The sequence below is a fragment of the Agelaius phoeniceus genome, chromosome 20, assembly GCF_051311805.1.
Source record: "Agelaius phoeniceus isolate bAgePho1 chromosome 20, bAgePho1.hap1, whole genome shotgun sequence".
NCBI lineage: Eukaryota > Metazoa > Chordata > Aves > Passeriformes > Icteridae > Agelaius > Agelaius phoeniceus.
In genome coordinates, this window is record NC_135284.1 from 4,942,348 (window position 1) to 4,955,169 (window position 12,822).

General features: G+C 61.4%; 2 protein-coding genes across 3 annotated transcripts; both read left to right on the plus strand.

The window, feature by feature from the left end:
* The first annotated feature begins 18 nt into the window (after positions 1–18).
* On the plus strand, positions 19–4,710 carry RILP (Rab interacting lysosomal protein). Of its 2 annotated transcripts, XM_054646721.2 has the most exons (8): positions 19–258; positions 776–899; positions 1,322–1,443; positions 1,613–1,804; positions 2,651–2,814; positions 2,925–3,047; positions 3,429–3,512; positions 3,790–4,710. In XM_054646721.2, the coding sequence occupies exons 1-8, from the start codon at positions 19–21 to the stop codon at positions 3,944–3,946; spliced, it is 1,206 nt and encodes a 401-aa protein (XP_054502696.2). In that variant the 3' UTR covers positions 3,947–4,710. The 2 variants fall into 2 exon arrangements, with proteins under 2 accessions (XP_054502696.2, XP_077044687.1); XM_077188572.1 differs by lacking the exon at positions 3,429–3,512.
* On the plus strand, positions 4,566–11,475 carry SCARF1 (scavenger receptor class F member 1). The gene is made up of 12 exons (XM_054646720.2): positions 4,566–4,660; positions 5,409–5,627; positions 6,303–6,364; positions 6,627–6,728; positions 6,843–7,368; positions 7,828–8,046; positions 8,130–8,258; positions 8,355–8,458; positions 8,643–8,754; positions 8,833–8,957; positions 9,088–9,225; positions 9,529–11,475. The coding sequence occupies exons 2-12, from the start codon at positions 5,533–5,535 to the stop codon at positions 10,533–10,535; spliced, it is 2,619 nt and encodes an 872-aa protein (XP_054502695.2). The 5' UTR covers positions 4,566–4,660; positions 5,409–5,532; the 3' UTR covers positions 10,536–11,475.
* Positions 11,476–12,822: the final 1,347 nt, after the last annotated feature.

Sequence of the window (12,822 nt, forward strand, 5' to 3'; positions counted from 1 at the left end):
CCGCGCGGGCGCGGGGCGATGGCGGAGCCGCTGTGGCGAACGCCGCCGGCCCGGCTGGCCCCGCCGCACGTCTACCGCATGGCGGGGGCGCTGGGCGCCGAGCTGCGCCGCCTCTCCGCCCGCTTCGGGCCCGACGCCGTGGCCGGGCTGGTGCCGCCCGTGGTGCGGCTGCTGGAGCTGCTCGAGGCGCTGGTGGCCCCGCCGGCCGCTGAGGGGGAGGCGCCGGCGGCAGCGCCGGCCGGGCCGCAGGAGGCGGAGGTGAGCGGGGAGCTGGGAGCTGCACCGGTGGCACCGAGCCACGCGTGTCCCCGCTGGAGTGGCCCTGGGGACGGCGCCGAGCCGGCTGGTGGCTTTTCCCGGGGAATGGGGCTGGCAGAGGTGTCCCACGTTTTGTGGGACGGCTCCCACCCCGCTGTTCCCGTTCCCTGTGGGGACGGCTCAGGCCTCGCTGTTCTCTTTTCCCAGGGGATGGCTCTGGCCCCGCTGCCCTGCATCCCCTGGGGCGGCTGTGATGTGCCTGTCCCGTTCTCTCAGGGGATGCCTGTCCCTGCTGTGCCTGTCCCGTTTTCCCAAGGGATGGCTGTCCCTGCTGTCCCCCATCCCCTGGGGCAACTCTGATCTCGCTATCCCTGTCCTCTGATACGGGTCTGACCCGGCTGTCCCCCATCCCCTGGGCAGCCTCTGACCTGGCTGTCACCGTCCGCTGCTCAGCGCTGGCTGACCTGGCTGTCACTGCCGCCGGGGGTGGCTCTGACCCGGTGTCCCCGTCCCCCAGGAGCCGGAGCAGAGGCTGTGGGAGGCCGAGCGCCGGGAGCGGGCCCTGCACGGCCGCCTGGCCTGCCTGGAGGAGCAGAACCGCCAGCTCCTGGGGCAGCTTGCCGAGAGCCAGTCCCAGGAAGGTGGGTGTCCCCGTGGGTTTGGGGTCCCCCCATGCCACAGGGTGTCCCTATGGAGCAGGAGGCTGGGTGCAGGGCTGAACCTGTTCTTCTGGAGCCTGGAATGCTGCTCTCCTTTCCCTCACCTTGGAGACCTGTCCTGGCAGGGAGCATAGGTATTACCTTGTCCTGCAAGTCACAGGGATCCCAAACCTCCAGAGCACCTCGAAAGCCCCCAGGAGGGTGGTGGAGGCAGGCACAGGGTTTGGGCCGCTGTGACAACACAAGGATGTTCCAGGAACGGTCTAAAACTCTCAGTTCCCTTCTTTCCACTGTGAGATTACCAGGAACAAGTCAAACTTTGCAGAAGCACTGAGGAACTTCGTAGCATTGTGGGCTTGGGGGCGCCCCTGGGGACTCTGACTCCTGTCCGTGTGTGGTCTCAGACAGCACGGCACGGAAGGAGCGCGAGGTGATGCTGCGGCTGAAGGAGGTGGTGGACAGACAGAGGGATGAGCTCCGTGCCCAGGCCCACGAGATCGTCTGCAAGAGCCGGGACACGGAGGCGGTGAGGGCGGGGGAGCTCAGGGGTGTGGTGTGCCAGGGCCCGGGGAGCCGCTTTCATGTCACATCATCCCCCCCGGGGCTGTCACAGCTGCTGAGCCTGCTGGGACAGGTGGCACTGGTGTCCCTGGGTGGGGACACTGCCTCACCTCTGGCTGCCCTGGGCCCTCCAGCTGCAGGAACAGCTCCAGCGCTTCATGGCCATGAACGAGGAGCTGCGGCACAAGGTGGCCGTGGTGCAGGCCCAGCTCAAGAGTGCTCTGGAGCAGAAGTCAGACCTGGAGGCTGCCATGCTGCAGAGCCAGAGGGAAACGAGCAGGAGGAGCAGGACAGCCTTGGAGAGCCGGCAGCCCGAGCCTGGCCTGGTGAGTCTGAGCTGTGACCCCACACCAGAGCCTGGCCTGGTGAGTCTGAGCTGTGACCCCACACCAGAGCCTGGCCTAGTGAGTCTGAGCTGTGACCCCACACCAGAGCCTGGCGTGGTGAGTCTGAGCTGTGAACCCACACCAGAGCCTGGCCTGGTGAGTCTGAGCTGTGACCCCACACCAGAGCCTGGCCTGGTGAGTCTGAGCTGTGACCCCACACCAGAGCCTGGCGTGGTGAGTCTGAGCTGTGACCCCACACCAGAGCCTGGCCTGGTGAGTCTGAGCTGTGAACCCACACCAGAGCCTGGCCTGGTGAGTCTGAGCTGTGACCCCACACCAGAGCCTGGCGTGGTGAGTCTGAGCTGTGACCCCACACCAGAGCCTGGCGTGGTGAGTCTGAGCTGTGACCCCACACCAGAGCCTGGCGTGGTGAGTCTGAGCTGTGACCCCACACCAGAGCCTGGCCTGGTGAGTCTGAGCTGTGGCCTTGCTGCTGCTGGGCATCACCAACATTTGCCCCACGTTCCCAGCCTTGTGTGGAGCTTTTGGCACACCCGGATGTGGTTATTCAAGGAAAGCCCAGAGCTGAAAACTGAACAGTGTGGTGGTATCTGCAATACCACCAACACCTTCTCTGTAGAAGTGTTATGGGTGGGGCAAGATGAGGTGACAGGAGTTAAAAGTAGATGGGACACACAGGATGAGGGAGGTTTGCCACGTGTGGTTGCTGGCTGAGATGGGGACATTCTTGAGACTTTTCTATTTTTGTCTGCATGTGCACCCAGCCTTTGGGTGGGGGTTTTGAGGTCTCTGCCTGCCTGCTGACTCTCTTTGCATCCCCTCCAGGAGGGAGCCCTGTCACCCTCAGAGGAGCCCCAGCACCAGGATGGGGGCAGGAGCCCTGCTCACTGCTGCTTCTCCAAGGAAGAGCTGCAGCAGATCCTGCAAGAGAGGAATGAGCTCAAGACTAACCTGTTCTTGGTGCAGGAGGAGCTGGCCTATTACCAGAGGTGAGTCCTGTCCCTGCAGCCACCCCTGGCCCATCAGAGGCTGCTCCCACCACAGTCAGGGCAGAATCTTCCTCAGGCTCTTGGTTAACCAGCTGGCTGCTTTTTACCAGGGAGCTGCTGAACGAGGAGAGAATTCCCAGCTTCTTCCTGGATGCAATGAAGTCAAATATCAAAAAACAGAGGAAAAAAATCAGAGCCAAAATGCTGGGAACGACAGAGGAGTCGGCGAGCAGGTGAGTCTGGCTGGGTGCTGGGATCCTCCCGTGCAGGGTGGGGGCTGGCTGCCCTGCTCCAGCATTTCCATGTGCTTGATGCCCTGCATTGGATCCTCCCCAAGCCCAGAGCTGCCTCCTCCCTCCAGAGATCAAAGGTTTGATGTCTGCAGTTGATGTGTTGCTCTGGCATAGCTGTGCCACGGGGGCTGGGCTTTGTGCTGCAGCTCGGGTGTCCCTGTCACCAGTCAGGCATGGCCTGGCCAAATGCCACTTGTCCCTGCATGCATGTGACAAAAGGGAGGTGAGGTGGTGGCACTGGGAGCACTGGACAAACTCCAGAGTGGCTCCAGCACTCGCTGCTGTGGCTCAGTGCAGGTTTACCCCCATTTCTTTGTGCAGTGATGAAGAGGAGGGCTCCTGGCTCCCAGGTCATGGCACAGACTGTGTGGATGCTCAGCCTCCAGAATCCAAAATTAGGAGCTTGTAAGTTTGCTCCTGTGCTGGTAGGGAGGGGAGGCTCTGCCAGTGGAGAGGTTTGGGGTTTGGCTGGGACCTGACAGCTGTGGAGCTCGGATGTGATGGGAGCAGAGTCAGCAGGGCTGGCAGGGATGCTGCCAAAGCAGGGGGTGCTGTTGTAGAGGGATCTGCCTTGTCCTGGGTGCCACACGCTCCCAGGGCCCACAGCCAGGCTGTGTCCTGCTGCCACCTCCTCCCTGGGGAGGTTCTTCTCCCCCATAGCCCTTCTCTGCTCTCTCTGCAGTTTTGGGCTGTGGTATCAGGGCAGCAGCAAAGACCCCCCCACATCCAGCTGCTCTGGAACCTGGGAAATCATTGACTCACTGGACACACAGCTGGAGCCAGAGGGAGAGAGCAAGGCAGGGTCCAGCTGCCCTGACAGAGCCACAGCACCACTCTGACCACACAGGACCGGGAGCAGGATCTGTCCTCGCAGCAGAACTTCCTGGATCCTCTTCTTCCAGTGGATTCCAGAGCAGCACAGCAGCCCTGGCACTTCCCTCGTGGCAAAGCCACAGCGTGGGCAGGTTCCTGCAAACCCACTGGGACACTTGGATGTGGGCTGCCAGCCTGACCTGGACAGCTCAGCACCTCTGGGCACCTCTGCCCACCAGCCACCCTTTCACTGTGCCCACAGCTTAGCTACAGAGGGGCCCTCACAGCTGGGCCCCCTCCCCACTGCTCCCTGCTTGCAGCTCAGCATGCTGGGGGTCTGCACCCTCTTCCTTCTCCACACCCCAGAAGGGATCTTCCCATCCCCTGGTGTGGCTCTCTGCAAACCCCTCTGCTCACAGCCCACAATTGCCCCATCCTGCTCTGTGGGTTTGTTTTACCTCACCCCTTTCTTTAGTAGCTCCCCAATCCCTGCAATGTGAAGGTCCAGTTGGGGTGTCCTGGGGTCCCCACAGGGCTGGGAGGGGGTGAGCACACTGCACTGGGTGTCCAGGTGCTCCTGTGGCTGGGAGCCACCGGGATCAGCACCACCAGGGCCGCTCCTGCACTTCTCAGGCGTGGGGTGAATCAGTTTTGTACTGGCACCTCTTCCTGGCACCTCTGGGACCTGGCAGACTGGAACAATCCTTGTGTTCATGGGGGCATCAGTCCCCTCGGATCAGGTACTTTCTACCTTTAATTTGGAAATAAATCAGTCTTGTTTTTCCTCTGAGGTTCTGCCTGCAGCCTCTGCTCTCTGCTTGGGGAGGGCTGGGTGAGGCTCCCAGATTTCCCTTACCCTCCTCCTAATGGCTGTGCCCCCTTCTGGTGGGTCAGCTGTGATGGGGAGGGGGCTCCAGAGAGGTGATCCCACAGTGCTGGGCATGGAGGAGTTAATTCCTGCATGGCCAAGGGGAGCACTCTGCTTCCAGCCCGGAGCCCCCCCAGCTGAGCTGGCCTTGGGTAGGAAAAAGGTGTTTCCTGTGCATCTGCTGACACAAAGCTCCTGGGGACTGCCGAGGTGGGACAGTGGCCAGCAGCCCTTCAAAGGCCAGCATAGGTCAGGCTGTGTTGCCATGGGGGACATGGGGACCCTTCCTCTGAGCCCCCGCCAGGGGCTGGCAGTGGCATGGGGTGGCTCATGGGGCTTGAGGCAGGGGGTGGCACTGATGTTTGTTTGGGTTGTGGGGACATTGGCTAAAGCATTTTGGGGGTGATAGAGAATGGCACAAGGGGAGTGGGGCGACACAGCTGAGATGTTCAGGCAGGTACCAGCCCCTGTGTGGCTGTGTTGACTCCCTGGATGCCCCTTTCTGTGGCAGGGTGGCAGCCAGGGCCAGAAATAGCCCGGGCAGCAGCATTCCCTGCTCCCCCTCCCCGCCGCACCCCTGACGCCTGGATCGGGCGCCTCCTCCTCCCGCGTTTCCTCAGGAAGAAACCCAAGGCTGGAGGGAGGAAGAGGCCGCCCCGCGGGTGGGACGGGACAGACGGGACAGAGGGACACCAGCGTGGGGCTGGGGAGCCACCAGGACGGGGGCCCTGGTGCCCTGCTGGGATGGAGAGCGCCCGGCCCATCCTCTGCCTGCAGCTGTGGCTGTGGGTGCAGAGCTCTGCCCAGGAGCTCGACCCTGAGGGCAGGAACGTCTGCAGGTGAGTGCCACGGGGGTCCCCAGCTGTGCCATCTCCTGGGGACTCTCAGCAGCCCCAGAGGGCTGCTGTCCATCCCTCCTCCATGGACAGAGATGTGCAGCCTGGCACGGGGTGGGTGCAGGCTGGGGAGGTGCTGGGCAGTGTGGCTGGGGCGTGTCTGGGCATTTGGGGCATCAGATCCCTTCTCCAGGGTTTATTTCTCATTCACCCACGGAGTGCAGGGAAACGGGGCAATATGGGACCCATGGCAAAGCTCATCATGGGGAAATATCACAGTGACAAGCCCCAAAGAGCTTTGGGACTGATGCCCCCCGAATTTGTTGCCACTCCCGTTGTCTCCCAGCAATGGTGATGCCTTTCATGACCTTCACTTCGGTGCCTCATTTCTGCACTGCTGGTGAAGCTTTGAGCCTCTCCCAGGGCATGGGACACCCAGCACGGCTCCGTGGGGACATTCCCAGCGCTTCGGGCAGTCCAGCCCAGCCCAGCCCAGCCGCCCACTCGGGCTGCAGCCTCCTAAATTTCCTTCTATTTTTCTGGTTTCCTTCCGGAGCGTTGCCCTGGGGGCCACGCCGCCTTCTCAGCACTGGGGCAAGGATCGCTTCGCCTTGGCCGGGGCCATGGAGCCGCCCTGTCCCCCCGGCCCTGGCTGACACCCCCCGGTCTCTCCCGCAGGTTCCCGGCCGGCCCGGAGTGCTGTCCCGGCTGGAGGCAGGAGGGGAGGGCGTGCACGGTCGGTGAGTGATGGATGGGGATGGATCCCAAAGCGTGGTCTCATCCGGGCAGATCCCCTGAGTGTTGGGGAAGGCCTGCAGCTTTCCTTGAGCGGTGCCCGTGGGGTTCCGCCCCGAGGGGAGCCCCAGCTGCTGAGCCGGAGGGATGGAGCGGGACGCGGGATGGTGCTTTCCCTGGGAACGCTGTCCCTGCAGGAGCTGGATGGGTGGCAGTGGGGTGTGAGCCCCGGTCGGAGAGAGCTGAGTGCCTTTTCTGCCACAACAGCTGTATGCGAGGGGGAGGACGCCTGCACAGAGGGCGAGGTGTGCGTGAAACCTGGGCTGTGCCGCTGCCCACCCGGCTTCTTCGGAGCAGACTGCAGCTCCCGTGAGTGCCCTCCCCGCGCTCAGCCCCTGCCATCCCCCTTTAAACCCAGCTGGATGCTCGGGGGGCTGCCGGGCTTCTTTCTCCCCATCCTGCCCGTGTCCTTTCCCCTGGCAGGCTGCCCCGAGCAGTACTGGGGCCACGACTGCAAGCGGAGCTGCCCGTGCCACCCCAACGGGCGCTGCGACCCCGCCAGCGGCCACTGCACCTGCGACCCCAGCCACTGGGGAGGGCTCTGCCAGTTCCCCTGCCAGTGCGGCCCCCACGGCCGCTGCGACCCCCTGAGCGGCGCCTGCCACTGCGAGCCGGGCTGGTGGGCACCCAACTGCAGGAAGCAGTGCCAGTGCAACCCCTCCACCTCGCAGTGCGACCCCCTGAGCGGGCTGTGCCGCTGCCAGCCGGGCTGGTGGGGCAGGAGGTGCAGCTTCAAGTGCTCCTGCAACGTGTCGCCCTGCGCGCAGGAGACGGGCAAGTGCGAGTGCCTGGCTGGCTACTGGGGACCGGCGTGCCAGCGGCGCTGCGACTGCGGGCACGGCTCCTGCAGTCCCGCCAGCGGCCACTGCACCTGCGAGCCCGGCTACCAGGGCAGGAGCTGTCGGGAGCCCTGCCCGGCAGGGAAATACGGATCTCAGTGCGTGCACAGGTGAGATGGGGGAGCCGCGGGATCCAGCGGGCTGCAGAGAGATCTTGGGGAAGGCACCGTGCCTGTGTCTGTCCCTTTGGCTGGGTAGGGAGACTTGTCCTGGGTTTGAGCATCCCAGGGTGGATGCAGCATCAGCGTTGGCCCAAAAGAAACACCTCGCTAATGTCAGCAGAAAGCGTCACCCTAAAATCTGGTCGTCCTTAATCTCACTCCCCATGGTGATAAAGCAGCACCTCCCAACTCAGAACATTCTGTGATTCTGCTGCCCTCCTCTCCTCTTGCTACCACAGAGCATTAGGCACCACTGTGTATTTCCCCTCGGTCCAAAATGATGCTCAATGATTTTGTGGGGTGAAAGCTGCTTTTTGTGGGGTGAAAGCTGCTTTTTGTGGGGTGAAAGCTGCTTTTTAGGGGTGCAGGGGTGGGCATTGTGACCTCAGTGCCTCTCTGCCCACACAGCTGTGGGAGCTGCAAGCACAGCCAGCCCTGCTCACCCGTGAATGGTTTCTGCCTGGCCTGCCAGCCCGGCTGGACTGGGACCCTCTGCAAGGATCCCTGTGCTCCTGGATTCCATGGGGATGGCTGCCTCCAGCCATGTCCCCGCTGCCAGCACGGGGAGCCCTGTGACCCCCAGACTGGGTCCTGCCTGCGCTGTGACCCTGGCTGGACAGGACCCAGGTATGCCCAGGGTGAGGCCCCTGGTCCCTGGGGGTGTCCCTGCTCTGGGGTGCAGTCGCTGATGCTTTGCTCTGTTTTGGCAGCTGCAACAGCTCCTGCCCCGTGGGCACCTTTGGTGATGGCTGCCAGTTCCTCTGCCCTGAGTGTGTTTCAGGGAGCTGTGACCCTGTGACAGGAGTTTGCATCTGCCAGGCAGGCTACTGGGGAGACAGGTAACACCAGGAAAATTCTGGATAACGCTGGGAGTGGGGCTGGGCTGGAGCCTTGCTCTCTCTGGGGGCATTTCCCTCCTTTCCTCTCTCTTCCAGCTGCAACGACACCTGTCCCGAGGGCTATTTTGGAGTGAATTGTTCCTCACCCTGCCAGTGCTCCCGGGGGACCTGTGACCCTGTGCAGGGTGACTGTGTGCTGAGTAAGATTAACCTCACATTTCTGGGCAAGGGATGGTCACATCCTCACTGGGGATGGTGCTGGGATGCACCCTGGTGCCTCCTGGCCCCACTGGGAGTTGTCAGCTCCTGCTGTCTCCATGCAGGGCTGTTCTGTAGGTGTCACAGCCACAGGACATGCCACACTCAGCCCACCTCCTCACACAGGTTTGAAGGACCACGGAGCCCTTGCAGCTGCCATCCTTGTCCCTCTCCTGCTGGTGCTGCTCTGTGTCGCCTGCTGCTGCTGTGGTGCTGGCTCAGCAGATGCCAGAGACAGGTATTTTTTTCACATTTTTCAGCCTTTGACACAAACCCCCATCTCCTGTGTCCCTTGATGTCCATCTCTGCTCTGCAGGGCGGCTGTGCCAGATGATGATGTGCTGGCCAGGATGAAGCACCACGTGCAGGGGGTGCTGGCCAACCTCAGTGCTCTCATGCCCTGCTTTAACCTGGGCACCTCAAAACTTCCCAAAGTCACAGGTGAGCAAAGCAGAGCTGCCCACAGCTCTCCCAGAAGTGCTGCACTCTCTGTCTGGGGAGAAGCCTGAAACCCCTCTCCCCCGAGCACCCTGGGGTGCTCAAGTTCAGCTGGGTGTCTCCTCTTCCCCAGTTTCCCACCACGACATGGAAATCCCCTACAACCCCAGCTTCATCGAGCCCCCATCGTCTGCGTGGGTTTCAGACAGCTCCTTCTCCTCCTTCGACACCGACAACGAGGGACCCGAGTACTCCGTCCCTCCCAGAGAAGGTGACGCCCATGGCTCCTCCTCCTCCTCCTCCTCCCTGATCACCTCTGGGGTCAATCCTGGCCGTCCCGGGGAGCTGTGCTTGGCACAGACATTGTTTATTTCCTTGTCCTTGTTTTCCTGTCTGCAGGGCTGTGTTTGGCTGCGTGCGATGGGACGTGCCCAGTGGGGCAACCCCATTTCACAACCTCCTCCTTGGGAAACGATCCCAGGGACAATCCTATTGCATCACCTCCTGTCCCAGTGTCCCCAATTATGTCCCCGGGCAGGGTGGCAGCTGTAACACGTGTCACCTTGTCCCACAGGCATCCCGTTGCTGGGCGGGGCTGAGCTGCAGGACGGAGCATCCCCCGCTGGAGAGGCGCTCCCGGACCCGTCCGCCTTCGACTCCGAGGATGTCTCGCAGCCCTTCGCCATCCCCCGCACCTCCAGCATCGCCAAGGCCAAGCGACCCTCTGTGTCCTTCGCCGAGGGGACAAAATTCGGGGCTGCCGAGACACCCAGCCCCAGCCGGAAGCCCAAGGCTCCGTGGGGCCCATCCAGGCTGACCCCACCGCCGGGGGATGCGGCGGCCGAGCCGCCCGGCGAGAGCCCGGCCAGCGATTGCTACGAGAACGCCGAGCCCCTCAGCAAGGGGGACGAAAGCCACCGGCCATCGCCTCGGGCCACGCCGGGGGGACGCCGCAGGGTGGTGTCCAGCACCAGGCATGTGGCCCAGAGAGTGGAGGCGCTGGAAGCAGCTGCGAGATGCGGCAGCTGGGAGGCCAAGGGGAAGGAGCCCAATGTCACCACCATCTACATGATGGTGGGAACAGCCGGGCAGGACCCCAAGGCGGAGGGGACTAGTGAGGGACCGGTCCAGGCTGTGCTGAAGCGTCTGGGCAGCTTGCAGAAGGGCAAGTGGGCTGCGAAGGAGGAGCCCAAGGTGAGGAGGAGCATGGAGGCCATCCAGAAACCTCCTCGCCGGGCTCTGGCGCAGCGCAGGGACTCGGAGAACAGCTGCAAGCAGAGGGAGAGTGTGCCGGGGGCTCCTGCCGAGCCAGCCCCGGGCAAGCAGCAGCATCCCGCTGCCAAGAGACTGTCCCTCCTCCTCGCATCTCTCTCGCCAAAAAGCACCGGTGCCCAGGACGGGGCCAGCGAAACCGCAGGTGCCGCAGAGAAGGGAAAAAGCCCGGAGTTAGTTGGCAGCCTGGAAAGGAAGGGACAGGATGCCGCGGAGGAAGAGCCGAAATACGAGAACGTGGCCAGCAGCGGTGCTGATTCGCCCTCCGGCCCCGGCAAGGAGCTGCCGGGCAGCGCTCCGGGCACCTGAGCCCGCACCGCCCGGGCTGGAGCCGCGGGAGCACCGGGCTCCTCCAGCCCCGGCCTGGGGAGCCGAGCCCGCTCCGAGCTGCGAACTGGAGAAGCATTCAGCCTTCCTGGTGACCCTCTCTGCTCTGGAGCCACAGCGGGGACAGCCGGTGGGGTTGTGGTGCTTGAGGGCTGTTTTCTGCTCCTCGCTGCCCCACCAGCCCCACTTGTGTCTGCACAGCCCCGGGGGACAGCCATGCTCTGGATGCTGTGGTGGCATCCTCAAGCCCCTGTCACCACTGGGGACATACCCAATGCAGGGCTGCTGAGTGCTGGGAAATGCATGCACAAAATCCAGTCTCACCCCATCGGTTTTCACCTTTCCCTGCCCCAATTCCCCTGATGTAGCTCGGAGCCTCTTGCTGGAAAGGTGTTTCTTACTGAAGGGGAGGTTTTGTGGAGCTGGGCTGAGGAGAGATGATGGGTTGTCACAAGCAGCTTCAGAGAAAATTAATTTCAGCTGCTTATCTCAAAGGGTATCTGGGTCTGCAGGGGTTTATCTGTGCGGCTCTGGCTTCTGTGGCAGGCCCTGGCTGCCTTTGCTTCCATGTGGAAAAGCTCGTGGCAGGACATGGGGGTAGTGACAGCCTTTTAAACTCCACACAGTTCCAAGCTGCAGTTATGCAAACGTGGCAGCTGGGCAGTGACCATCAACCTGTGCACCTGGTGCTGTGCTGATAAGGATGGAAGTTGCCTGGAAAATGGGATTTCCACGGGTGCCCTAAGCTCCTGCCACCTCCCACGCCTCATTCCTGCTGTGAAGGCAGCTGAGATGCCAAAGAGGATTTGCAGAGTGATCTGGTTTTAGATGTATCTAAGTAGTAAAAGGTTTTTGTGTATTTTTTCTCTGTTATTTCAGTTGGTGTGAAAGCCTTAGAATGAAAATTAAATGCCCTTCAGGAGATGGGTTTCCCAGCCGCCCTTTGAGTCAAAGATATAACCAGGAATATTCTCCAGAGTGTGGAAACTGTCAGCAGCCTTAGGCTTTCCGTTTGGGAAATTTTTTTTTAGATTTTCTGTCTCTGTTGAATTCTGAATGCTCACTCACTGAGCTGAGCCCTGCACAGAGCCCAGGACTGGAGTGCAGGAGGAATGTGAGTGGGCTGTGAGTGTCCAGAGCCCCTCTGCTGCAGCCTGCACCTCACACATGTGCAGAGCTCCACATGAATCCTTCTGGTCTGGCACTGCTCAGCTGGGCTTCAGGGTTTGGGGTGTTTCAGAAAACACAGTGGGTTTTGCTTTTTCCCTTTTTCTTCCCATGGATGCTTCTCCACAGCACAAAACACCAAATCCCCACAGTCTGACGTGGCTGAAGCTTCCAGTTTTGCAACCAGCACAAAGCACCCTTTCCTGCAGTGGGATCATCTGCTGCTGTGATTATAACACCAAATATTCTGGCATCCAAATAAAACTGCTCATCCTGGCAGGACTGGAGCAGCAGCCTGTTCTGCACGGGCTTGCTTTTGTTTTGACACCATTTTATGACAGCAGCAGGGACAGTCCCACATTTGATTTATAAGCAGCCATTTTTTTTCCCTAATGGGATGGATATTTTGAGCCTGTGAGCTGAGCAGTGCTGTGCCAGAAGTGAACGTCACGTGAGCCAGTTCACTCTGGGTGCAGCATGTAAATAGCTGACAACAACCTGACAGCCTCAAAGCAGCGCCTGGTTTGAGAAAATGCTGCTGCTGGGAGAACCTTCCTTGTCCACGGAGCCAGCATGTTTGCCCTGCTTGAAGATGAAGCATCTTGGCCGTGTCTGGGCAGTGAAAGGAAAATGAGCTGCAGGTTTCCAGCGTGTGGCTGCCCATGCACGCTCCTGCAGCGTGGCTGCGCTGGTGTCTGCTTGCTGGGGGTGCTTCCATCCAGGGGTTAGCTCCGGGTGTGGGAGGTCTGCAAGGCAGAGCTGGCAGGGGAATCTCTTCCCGTGCTGCATTTCTGACTTTGCAAAGCTGCTGCAGTGTTTGGAAGGCAGGCAGTGGGAAGGCATCCATGTGCAGGTGCTGTCTGTAAGCAGAGAGGTGTCTGTGTGCTCTGCTGGGGCAGGAGCAGAGGCTGGAGCTGTTCCTGGGGTCTGTCCCATGGTGGTCTGTCCTTGTCATCCTGTCAGCCCTGTCATCTCCTTTCCCAAACTGCCCCAGCCTGTGAGGTGCACCACATCCTTTAGCCCAGTGGCTGTGCCAGAGCAGGAGCTGTCACCTCCCTCCCAGATAAACTCATTCCTGGCCAGTTTCTAAAAACATGTCTCT